At 42.0% G+C, this 13238-nt stretch overlaps 1 protein-coding gene across 1 annotated transcript in view; it reads left to right on the forward strand.

Annotated features, from left to right (window-relative positions):
* Window positions 1-13238, forward strand: part of LOC146854032 (snaclec coagulation factor IX/factor X-binding protein subunit A-like) — a 78881-nt gene that overhangs the window by 37185 nt on the left and 28458 nt on the right. Inside the window, exons 2-3 of the mRNA XM_085650481.1 lie at window positions 1896-2036; window positions 8668-8782. Of these exons, the coding sequence (XP_085506607.1) occupies window positions 1896-2036; window positions 8668-8782 (256 nt within the window). The remainder of the gene's footprint in view (window positions 1-1895; window positions 2037-8667; window positions 8783-13238) is intronic.

The raw sequence follows: 13238 nt of genomic DNA on the forward strand, positions 1-13238 counted from the left end.
CTCTCCTTTGCCTCTATTTTTTAACTCCCTCTCCTGATTTTACTTCCCTCTCTTCTCCCTTCAACTACCCTGTTTATCTCCTGTTATTCCCCAGTATTGCAAATTACCTTATGGGGTGCATGCAATAAGCTCTGACCATCTCTATATAGCCAAGATAACTACCTCGGACTCAGTTGCTTACATCATGCCGGTACAGTTGATTTTGCAATTTGATGTGTCATTTTTCTACAGAATAAGATGGCTCTCTCAGATTATCTCTATCTCGATGGATGTAATAAGTTTTTTCCACCACACAGTACCATGCAATGCTAATTTGTGTTTTATTGGGGAAACAGCCCCTACAACGCGTCTGTTTCCTCGACTAATTTTAACCATGCATGCGTTACAATGCATGCGTGGTTAACACGCATAGCATTTACCACGCATAACTTTACAACAAATTAATTTGCAAAGGTATCTATGGTAAAGGTATGTGCGCAACGGGTAAAAACCGTTGCTTTGCACAGCCTTTATCATGCATGCCATTACAACGAGAAACATAGTAAAGGCATGTATGATAAAGGTGTGTGTGATAAGGGTGGTGGAGGCTATCGGCGTCATTAGAGGAAACGGAAAGACCATTCCACTTCCTCTTTACAACGTGCACTGCACCTCAAAAGAACTTGGAGAGGGGACATCGTGGAGAGGAAGGGGTATTTTACTGTATAGATAAAACAAAATTGACAAAATAAAGGGCTGGGGGTGGTTCGGTCACACAGGGGGCTGTTTTTAGGGTTCAGAGCAGGGGAGGGGTGCTTGTTAGAAGGGTTGGGAGCCAGATGTGGGGGGTTCCACGGGGGAACAGGGGAGGGGTATTTAAAAAATAAAACAAACTGAGGGCTGGAGGTGGGAGGGCGCAAAGGACCAGTGATGGACTTGGGGCAGGGGTCTGAGATAACCTTTAGCAAGAATATGCCCTTACCATGCATGGGTTTACAACGAAATCCATTGACGGGATGCTTATCAATAAAATCCAGCAGATATATGTATTGATACACAACAATAGCGTATGTTGCACTGTGCACGCTCAACTCTGTGTCATTCGTAAAGATATTGAAAACCACATTAGCTAAATAAAATCATTGTAATTTACTGTAAGTATCCTACCTGACTGTCTACTAATTCATATACCAACCCTATGTTTAAGAAGGACCTCCAGGCCTCTTGTATCATTGTGTTATGTTTGTATGTGGTTATATGCTTCCATATTCTTTATTGTATTGACTTTGTCCTGAAAGGTGTTTTTGTGTAGGCTATTAATATTAACACTTTGTACTCGTGCAAAGTAACCAAAAGTAAAGCAAACCAGGGCAAAGTGTTGATGTGGAATTTACTTTTCAGTGCAAAACTTATTTTGTGCTGGAAATGTGCCTAAAAGTAACATCAAATAGCACTTTCAACTACCTTGCATTACTTTACATCAAGGAGGCATCCTATGGCTGCCATATGAGCATTCCCAGGCAACCGCTCATGGTTCTTGATACAAAGTAGTAGAAATGTTGTTTTTTACTCTACACTTTTCAAATTTTCTGTGTGCGCTGTACTGTATAGCACACATATAACATACATCTAAGCATAGTATTTGTGTTGGAAGGTTACCCTTGATGCAAAGGTGTATATGTGGCACTTGACTGTCTAAAGGTTCATCAGAACTTTGGAAGAGAGCACTATATCTTCATCAATATGATGATGCCTCTTCTCTTGCTCTCCTACTCAGCACAGCTCACCTGTCTTTCTGGCTGAATATTGAAGCCATGGACAAGAATTATTATTGTATTATAATAAAAGACCATGTCACAGAATCAGGTGATATTCCTAGTATCTAATCTGATATACATTTTGTTTGTCTTTCCAAGTCCACTTGTGTCTCCCAAAATTCTCACTTGGCCTCCATTCACAGTAAAGAAGAGAATGATTTTGTATTTGTTCTCATGGGGAAACCAGTGGATCCTCTTCATAGAGGCGCCTACTGGATAGGAGGACATGACACCTTCAAGGTGAGTGACTTTCATTCTTACCTAATATAAATATTAGTCTGGTGCAGGATTTTCCAACGAGTGGCTCGTGACCTACTGGTAGCTCTCCAGCTACCTGTAATTAGCTCTTTTGTGTGCAGTCCAGCCTACTAAATTAGAAGCTTCTGCTTTGTTGAATTAGTATATGTATTCCAACATTGAATAGTGTGTGTTAAAGATGAAAATATGTGCATTTTCAGAACTGATAGTATCCAAAATATATTGAAAGCTGAATCATAAATCATGCAGCACTGTACACTTATTACTAATGTTATTATGCTGGTACTGGGGGCATTGTAGCTGTGGGTGTAATGTATTACCTTTGTAGAGGCATTCCAAATCAAAAAAGCAATGCTGCACTGAACTGATTACAGCTAATAATCTTTCATACAGTAGCCACTTATGTAACTTTGTATGATGTGTAACGCACTATTAATATTAGTAGAGCGGGATGATTTTTATTGAACATTAGTATCTCTTGTTAATCAAATGGGTGAGGACCCCTGGTCTGGTGTGTGCCCATGTTGCTGCCCATTTCACATGTATTGAATATGTGTTTTTTTATTGTATGTTTGATACTTCATCCCTATAGCTAATTGAGTCTCTTGGTCTACAAGTTCACTCTCTCTTTAGACTGCTTGGACTGTGTGCATCTCTTAGATTGTAAATACAGCAGCAATATCTAATGGCATCTTTGATCAGTGTTCTCAAGCAGAAGGAGGTGCCCAGTCTTACAGTGAAAGCCATAGCACAGGAGGCCAGATATGCTAACCTATTTTGCAGTCACCAGCACTTGAACACTAAAGGGTATTTCATATATACTTTACTCATTTTAGGACCAGGTTTTACCAATTCATGTAATGGGTTTGAGACTGGATAGCAATTCACCATTTGAAAGGAACATGTTGGGCATGTTCTTTACAATCGCGGATCTGTACTACTAACTCCCATAGTAAAGCATCCTTGCTTCCCTGAAGTGAATCCTGCTGCTTGGGGGTCTGCTGAACCTTGCAGGCCAACAATCGGAGTGAGTTGAAATTTGCAAACTACCTTATAAATATAAATATAATTAGGTGGTTCGGACTGCAGCCAACTCCACTTGTTTATTTAGTAAACATACATATAGGTACATGGATCAGTTTGCAAAATAAATTTTGGGTCAATGGTTGAAAATTGTGACTTCTTTTCTCAACCATAATGTTGTACATCTGGTCCAAACTCTTATTTTGTTTACGTCAGATGTACCCCTAAAATAACCGTGAGCCAATCAACTTCTTGCCTACCGTGCCTTTATTGAATGTCATGAATATATACTTAAAGCATCAGGTGACTCTTTTCTAAGGAGGTTATATAATTTTGTGAAAGGATGGGCTGACACATTAGGATTTCCATATATTTTACTAGATTAATTCACAGACTATATTTGACACTGTGGGCCATTCCAGTTCTCCCAGTTACTGTGACTCTCTCTCTTGCTTGACTTGGTTTCCCCATTCCTATATCATTGTTTTACTCTCATTATCTTTCTCTCATACAAACATACACACAAATTATTTCTCTTTCTCAAATGCTATGTTGCTTTATTGCCTTTCTTATTTATAAAACTAAGCTTTGCACGCCTGTATCCCCTCCCCATCAAATACACAAATAACACTAGCAAAGCAAACGGGTATGGCTTTAATGGGCTAACAAGGTCATGCACATGCGCATATATACTATTTGGGCTGTGCTTCTTTACGACCTACCTCTTCTCATGCTATCTATGTCTTCAAGAATACAGGCTTTCAAAATTGGAGCAAATGTAACAGCTTGCACATTTGGTAGAGCAGAAGAGAGTAGCCATGGAGGAATGGAAGATGGCGCATGAGCTAAGTAAGCCTCAGAGAGCTGGACATTAGCGACTTATGGGTAGAGTCTAGCAGTAATAGTTGCAGCATAGCTACAGTGTCCACTGGTGAAGTACGGGTGTGCATATCAAAAGACTTGGTGCCCAGACCTGTGGTGAGGGATGATATAGATAAATGGTGCTCAGCCTATGAAGAGGCTGTAAGGGTGTACAAGGTTCCTGAGGAGTCTTGGGGGTAGCTTGTGGCGATACATGCCAACAATGGGGAGGGGCACACTGTTAAAACTAGAAGTAGAGGAGCAAACACACTATACTACAATGAAGGCCATTATTGTCAGCAAATTTGGGCTGACCCCTGAGAGGTATAGGCAGAGATTCAGGGGCAGCCACAACTCTTCATCACATACCTGGGTAGATTTCCTTGACTATGCCATCAAGGCACTGAATGGCTAGGCGAGAGGCAGCACGGTTGATGATTCAGGGCTGTACAACTTAATTTTGAAGGAGCACAAGTTTGATAATTGTTTTCCAAATCTGCACCAACACCTGGTTGACTGACTCCAGGAAGCTTACTTAGGAGGCAGACATCTGGGTCAGGACCACAGTGTCCAAGAAGGTATTTTGTAGGGGCTCCCAAAAGGGTGGTTAAGGTTCCCAATGGAAGAAAGAGGGTGGAGATAAAAAGAAGGGAGTTTTCTCATGGCCTTCAAAATAATTCACAAGGGAAAGGGTCACATTCACAATCTGGCCAACAGAAACATAGTTTTCCTGAGAAGAGTAAAACAAAAACTCCCAAATGCTATTCATGTTTTGAGTATGCACACTACAAGGGGGCCCCAAGTGCCCTAGAGCACCACCTTCCTCCAGGGGTGGCAAGTATAGTGCTTTAGGAGGAGTTTGTCCCAGTAAGTGTCCCTGGATGACATGGAGATAGTTGCAAAAATATATGTGCCATCTAACAATGCAGAGAATAGGCAATGGGATGCCATCAATGGGCAAGGTGTTGAGGCTCAGAGGGAAACAGGCACCAGTATGACTGTCATTAGGGGTTAGCTGGTGGCCCCAGAGTAAGTTATACCCAATACATTCAACCATGTTCCATTTGAATGAGTGGGGGGGTCTCAGGTTGTCTAAAAGTTGCTATCAGCACTGCCGTGCCTGTGGACTGTTAGTTAGGGAATTACCTTGAACATATTACCTAGAAGGATGTAAAGTTTAAGGCACACCTAGAGATGTTAGGGTTGCCTGAGTGGATATGTGTTACAACCAAGTCCATGGCTGCCTAGAAAAGGTGTAAAAAAGGTCTGGAGCCTAGAAGAGTTGCCCAGATAGCAGCAAAGAGAAAGAAGGACAAGGGGTGTTGAAAACCAGCCTCTGAATGCCTCCTAGCTGAGGTGGATGGGGTGCCAGAGGAGTCCACTCTGGAGCTCACTGAAAAGGGCATTGCCTTCCTTGGTAACCTGACTTAACTTGCTGAATGGCAATTAGAAGGGAGACCCACCAGAAAGGAGTTCTGCAAGGTACAGTGTTATAGGGATTCTGCACAAGCACAGAATTATGCATGGGATTACGAGTCATCCTACCACCTTAGTACCCATGAGCCCAGGACTGACTAGCTATAGTTTCTCACTTGCTCTCCTACTCACTCACAGAGAGACATATGATTAGACACCCCAGAACACAACACTCCTGACTCTACCAGAAATCACTGTTGCAAGACATACCCTTTCACTCACACTCTTGTACTTGTCCACCACAAGATCTGACGGAGACATGAACCAGTTTAAAATATTTATTTTAACTAATGTGCTCGAATATACAGTATACGTGCCACAATAAGCAGGAAAATATATAGCACAAATATGGTAAGCATAGCAACTAGTCTGTAAATCATGAAAGGAGCTATCGTTATTTAAAAACAACAATGTAGCCTCCCCTTGTATAGAAGAAGAATGGTTATATATCAGAAGATCTCTGGGCACTACCTGCAGACTCCGTACCTCAGTCTATAGATGGTAGATCACATCACAGGTGCTGTCTGGCTCTTCTCCCTGGAAAGATCTCTCTCCAAGTGTGTGCTACCTATTTATGTATTCCATTAAGACCAAAGTACCTATTCTCAAACAACAGGTGCATTGGTATGTTTTGTCTAGGTGCTAGGGCCTATCCGGAACAAAATAACAAAGGACATTGTTGCTTTTTATAATTCTTTTGATTAAATAGTTTCAACATATATCACATCAAGTAATTACGAACAAAGGACATTGTTGATCGACCTTACTCACAGTGTTCAGACTAAATCTCAGGGACCTGCAGAGTGTGAACACAGCAACAGGTTCTCATGTGAAAATGGCAAAAGAGGCCTTTGCAAAATAAAATTGTGTTTTAACATTTGCAAAGCAGTAAATTATTTGCAGCATGCTCATGCTAACTTAGAGAAGACAATAATGTCCCCATGTGACAACAGAAGGAGTGCCCAACCCTGGAGGGCATGTGGCAACAGGCTGAAGCCTAGGAGGCAGGTGATGCACCACATTTACTGGGAGGACAATCTCCTTGGTATTGAGTCTAAGGTACCTGTGCCTGGAGCAACAAGGGCCCTAGTGGTCCCCCAATGCTACGGGGCCTTCCTACTGGAGCTGGCTCACGAAATACATCTTGAAGAACATCTGAGTCAAGACAAGACCTTTGCTAGGATTGTCCCCCACATTTATTAGCCTAAGATGAAGATTTCCTTAGATGCCTTCTGCAGGACTTGCTTGACTTGCCTGGCCAGCGGGAAGACAGGGCAGAGGCTGAAATCCCTCCTTAATCCATTGGCACCCCCTTTGAAAGGGTGGGCATTTCACTTTAGGGCTTATAGATCCCCAGACAGCCTCTGGCTGCAGGTTTTTCCTGTTCCTGGTGGACCAACCCACAAGATACCCAGAGGCAATGCCCCTGAGGGCTGCACCTGCACCTGCATGAGGATGTTTACCCGAGTGGGTTTCCCCAAAGAAGTGGTGTCTGACAGAGGCACCAACTTCAAGTCTGCTTTTATGCAGTCAGTGTGGAGTTACTTACAAGTTCTCCACTCCCTCTTGATCCACAAACAAATGGGCTTTTTGAGAGATTCAACAAAACCCACAAAGGCATGATCAAGGGCCTGCCTGAGGCCCTGAGGTATCAGTGGGACAACCTCTCGCCATGCCTTCTCTTTGCTTACAGAGAGGTACCACAGAAGGGAGTTGGGTTTAGTCTCTTTGAACTTCTGAAAGGTCATTGTGTAAGGAGACATCTTAGTCTGGTGAAAGGAGGGTGGGAGCAAATGCCAAGGAAACCTCCCCAAGATGTAGTTATCTACATTCTGGCCTTGAGGAGCCAGATAGTCAAGTTGTGGAAGCAAACTTCTGATAACTTACAGGCCAGTCAGGAGGTGATGAAGCAGTGGTACGACCAGATGTTTACGCCTGTGGAATTGCATCCTGGAAAAACAGCATGGGTGTTGGAACCTGTAGAGCCCTGGGCCCCCCAATTCCCTTAGAATGGGCTTTATGAGATTGTTGAGAGGAAGGGGAAGTCAACTACCTGTTGGTCCTGAAGTCCCCCAGAACCCCTCACAGGGTACTCCCTATCAACTGTCTCAAACCACACTTCGAGGAGTCTGAGGTCACCATGCTGCTGGTAACGGATGGAGGTGCGGAAGAGGACAGTGAACCTCTTCATGACCTCTTGGCCTCCAACGAGAAGGATGGTTCTCCTTTTCTTTTCTTTCACTTCTGAAACCACCCACCTGTACATCCATGGTGTGGATGCAGCAGAAAGCCTCCCTGTGAAGAATAAAACTTGCAGGGTTTCTCACAAAAGGAGGGCCAGCATCAGGGGCTCTGTATCCAGCCCGCGCTTTATTGCTGTCAGCTTGAACTCTTGACTTTGTCCAGGTTCTGCACAACCAATTAACTCTTTAGGCGCGTACAGCTTTTAAGCCCTATGTTTGCATTTATTCTATAAAAATTCCTATCTTGACCACTACTTATTGGATGTTTGTCTTGTTGTATTATATAATCATCATCTATTTTTCTAAACTGGTATGGAGTTGTTTTGTGTCAGTTTTCACTGTGTTATTGTTTGAAGTGTTGCACAAATATTTCACTGACATACTCTGACTAGGATTGTGATTGGACAGGGTGCATACCTCTTGCACCCAGAAAACCCATTTCTTTCAATATGGTTAGCTAATTTAGGAAATAAGCCTAACATAAAATGTAATGCAACTAAATATATTAAAATTATGTATGTCATGAATAAACTTGTATGTATAATTAGAACAGTGGAATGTTAAGAGCTCCATTAAAGACAATGACATGGCTGTGAGCATATAATGGCTGCTGTAAGCCTGGAGCTCCAACATTCAAATGGTTTTCTTTCTAGTTCTCATAATATAATTTAGAATTTTCCACCCTCTAGTGGGTGAAATGTTCTAATAACCTTATAGACCGTCAGCCTTGGGCAATATCTGTTGTTAAAGGCCCTCACCCTTATTATAGGCCATTGCCTGTGACTCGGGCTACAACTCGGGTTCAGGGCCTTTAACAACCGGTGTAGCCCGCAGCAGTGGGCTATAAGGCTATATTGAATCTTCCCTGTCTGATATAATTTTTCATCTCTCTGGGTTTACTGGAATATAATACCACCAAGCTTGTTTTAACTTGGGAAGTTGAGTCAGTATTATACGTCTTTAGCTACAATGTTTTTGATTGATCACTCTGAGTTTTCTGTTACCTGAAGGAGGGAGAGTACATGAATTCCGATGGATCTAAAATGACAATTCAGTCTTTCGGTAAAGGCCAACCTGACAACCTTGACAATGAAGACTACATTGGTTCCTGGTTTGTTGAGAATGGTAAGCAGGTTCCTAATATTTTTTCAAATTCGCAGATAGACATGGACAAGGCTTAACATGTGAAGGCTGCAAGAGGTAATTCAATAAACTTTCTAGTTATATAGTGTTATAAGTTCAAATAAACTATGTTTTTTATGTGTGGACATCAGACTGATTTAATGTAGCGTTGTGAATTGTGTTTGCCTGTTGGCTAAGCCTCCTCAAAAATCATGTTTTGTGATCCGAGATTTTTTTAAAGTGGAATGTTAATAGGTTCAACAAATTATTCATGAGAAAATGCTGATCTGATTTAATTTGCAATATTGTTTGCATGAAATCAGTGCACCTAATCAGTGTCATTTTCAACTTCAAAACCAGAAAGTTTAACCGACAGACAATTGCATGATTCTATTTATGTAGCTATTTTGGACCATGTCCTCTCTGAAGGGTCACCCCAAACGTTATGCCTTCACTCACTTCCTTTGCTGAAGCCATTTTCTGTTAACATTTAGCACTCTGAGCACTTTAACACTGCCAACCAGTGTGAATGTGCTTGTGGTCTCTACATAAAATGGGGTACAAGTAGCAGTACATTTGGTACATTTAATTTACTTGAAAGTTCCTTCTATATTGTACTATATGTACCCGAGGCTTATAAATTAAATGCTACCAGTGGGCCTGCAGTACTTCTTGTGCCATTAAAGTAGTACTTTTAAACATGTCTCAGAACTCTCAATGCAGCCTGTAGTAAAGTTTGGAAACTGCTATTTCGACCTAGCAAAATAAACTTTTACCAGACCTAAACCTTTCCTTTCTAATAATTGTAGTTAATCCCTAAGGTAGGTCCTAAAGGCTCTTATGACAAGGGTCATTGTATTTATAAAGTAGGACATGTATAGCTATGTTTTACATTTCCTGGCAGTGAAAAACTTCTAACGTTTTCGTTTCACTACTGTAAGCCCTATCTCTCCATTGAATAACACTTAGTTACCTTATTATATTTAATAAGCGCTAACTTTAGACTGGGGGCAGATAGAGATATACCCTCAAATGGATTTGTCGCTTGTCCAGGCATGTAGTTTGGCTGCTCTGATAACAATTTTTTAATGCTTGCTGGAGCACTGGAGCCCAGTCATTTTATGTGTGTACTGGATCTTAATTTCTAACCATCACATGGACGCTAGTGAGTCAGGTGGAGCAGATATCATTTTCAGTATGTTGTGGAAGTCGAAAGATGCGGTTAAACATGATAAACTGCAGTTCGTTTAGGATGGTCGCATCCCTCCACTTTATGTGTTCCGAGGCATATGTAAGTGAAGGGAGGAACTTAGCTCCTATAACTTTTAGCAGGTAGGAGTGAGACAAACAACAAAGGTTTTTCTGAAGTATATTGAAAACAAAAATCATTTTCTTTGCCAAAGCCCGTCATTAAACTAAGTGCTCCTTGTATGGTAATCTGGAGTCAATTACCACTCCTAGGCATTTATAAGATCTGACTATATCTAGTTTGTTCCCTGCTGCTTTCCACTCGAATTTAATGTAAGAAGGCTGGTATTTGCGGAAAAACTGATTACCCTTGTTTTGTTGTAATTTAATTCCAAGCCCAGCCATTGTGTGTATGAAAGTAATTTCAAATGGATTGCAATTTAAAACTCTTCTCAATGATGAAGCCGGATTTTAAGTTACGATTTCAAAAAAGTCACTTGAAAATGAAGAAAGGTGGCATTTTCTTGACCCATTTGTCCTTGAATTCTGCCACTGTCCTGGGTAATATAGATCTGAGCAGCCTTGCTGTTGGGCTTTGTGTATTTCTTCAAGACAAAAGAGCTTCCAAAGGGCATTTCCTACTGCACACGAAAAATAACCTGACATCTGCCTGTTGTCACCCCAGATGGTTTAGAGCCTTACAGAGGAGTGAGAGAACTGTCCATTACCAGATATAGGGGTGGGCCAGGGAGTCCCCTACACAAAGGCTGGCCCTTAGTATAAATATTGGACCTCCAAAGCCCCTCTTAAGAACACTCCTGGACTTGTTTAAGTTACAGAAAAAGGCCTACCATGTTGGCAGAAGACAGCCCTGGTGCTTGAAGGACTGCCTTGCTGCTGAAGAAAGAAGATTGGACCTGCCTGCCTTTATCCCAGGCTACCCAAAGTGACTCCAAGGGTCAGTTGGATGACCTCTTCTATGAGCTAAAGGGACACAGCAAGCTTCAAATGCCTCTCTGCAACTGCCCAGCTGACCTGCTGCAACGGGCCTGCCTGGACCTGCAAATGAACCTGCCTGAACCCTGTTGCTAACCTCTGCTGGAGTGAGTTTCTTATCCCTAATAGGTGTCCCTCAGGTAACCCTGGCTGGCATGAGACAAAACTCCTCCTTGCCTAGCTGAAGGTTCCAGCTGGTCGACTGCCAACGTACCTCGCCGCGCCTCGCAGCACAGCTGAAAGCTTCATCAGAAACAAAGCAGAGGGACATGAAACCCAACAAAGTCTTGTCATACAGCTAAGAGCTTCATCGCGTCCAATGCAGAGCAATGCAAAGCCTCACTATACAGCTAAGTGCTTCATTGGAACCAGCACAGAGCAACGTGAAGCCCTGCAATACCTTGCCGTACAGCTGAGAGCTTCTTCTGACCTGATACAAAGTGACACAAAGCTCTGCAAAGCCTCTTCACACAGCTGAGAGCTTTCTCTGAAGTGACAAAGAGTAATATGAAACTTTGCAAAGCCTCGCCACTAGACTGAGCGCTTCATCGGATCTGACGCAGACCAATGCAAAGCCTCAAAAAAGGCCCACCGTGCAGACCTCACACCTATGACATAATGTGCAACTCACAGTGGGCCAAACTTGGTCCTGTGCCTGGCCTGCGCCCTATTGTTGTCAGCCTGAACTTAGGACATTGTCCCAGTTCAGCGCTACTATTTACCCATTGTTTGTGCTTCCAGCTTCTTGATAATATTTTTGCTTCAAATGTTAAAAGTCAATATCTTCAGTTCTACTGACGGGATATTTGGTGCTATAGTATCATTGACATTTACTCTAATTTCGGAACTGTTTTGAGGATATTTATTGTGTTTTTTCTCTTTATTTCTGTTTGTGTGCTGCATAAATACTTCACACATTGCATTTAGGTTTACCCTAACTGCATTTGTGCCAAGCTATCAGAGGGTTAAATATAGGTCAATTTAGTGACTTTTGTGGTTTGCCCAACAAGGATTGTGGCGGTTGCCTGAGTGCACCTTCCACCCCCCTCAATCAAAAACCCAATTTCCTACACATTATATTTATCTGTATCCACTGTGTAACTATCAAGAATGTTTGCAATTCTAAAGAAAGGAGACCGAGAAACAATTGTTCAAAACAAATTAGTGCCAACTATTGAAAAATAGCCTGTATCATGCCTATTTGGATAGAAATATTAAGCATGTTTTTTAAGCTCCAAAATCCAACACCAGGCTGCTTGGTAACACATTTCTCTTTTCAGTTTGAGGTCCACCCTAGATCTATCAAGTCTTTATCTGTGAATGTCCCATATGAGAAAGAGATCCATACTACTAAATTTGTAAGGCCAATGTCTCAGTGACATTTTTCAAATCACTAACCACTCTCCAAGAGCTGGAAATAAGTAAATACTTCAGACAGAGGGAAAGGGAACTACAACTGTAGTATTGTTTTTAAGAATGGTCTAGGTACAACCACCAATGGCTTTCTTGTAAATCCTCATGAAGTCTGGAACATCAGTACCAGTCATGAAATGAAAAAGTAAGACAATGACATTTGTGCCTTCAGAGCTGGAATCCCTGTTGCCTTCCAGAAGAACATAGAGCTGTCTGGCTCAAGCGTTGCATGCCATCAGAGGAATACAAACTGTAGAGCTAGTTGCCTGACCTACCCCCAAAGACATTTCCTAGTACCATCCTGCCATCTTAACAACCTGACTCTGAAATAACAGATGCTGTAAGATAAGAAGGTCAAGAGTAGTTAGTAGAGGTATCTGTAAACCGCAGCACTATAATTGGGTTCAAGTGAAAGGGTATTTGACCATCTTGCATCTCTAAACCACTACATATTCTGCATCCAGCCAGAGGACAATTGAAATCCCGCCTGTAGAGCTTCTTTAGACCTACTTCCTGCTGTCCATCAGAGGTTTTTGCCTTAAACATATCTGATGCTCTTATTTTTAATCATCATAGTCAAGGATGCTGCATTGCAAGAAAGGCAATGGGTCTCTATGAGCCTTTATAGATGCTGTGTGAAGTTCGATCCCACAGACTTCTGTCTTTGTCTTCAAAACGCTATGCTTAAGTTAGTGGAATCTCTGAACTCCCGCACTAGCACTAGGGATCAGTGGCTTCTATCCAATTTGGATCTATCACTTTAGCTGCAACCCAGCAGTAAAGTCAACTAGCACCTTTGTGCACCCATGGTTAACTAATGTGGTGTTCAACCTAAAGAAAAGCTGCAAGCAACTGAAGTGTG

Source organism: Triturus cristatus, chromosome 4_1, assembly GCF_964204655.1.
Source record: "Triturus cristatus chromosome 4_1, aTriCri1.1, whole genome shotgun sequence".
NCBI lineage: Eukaryota > Metazoa > Chordata > Amphibia > Caudata > Salamandridae > Triturus > Triturus cristatus.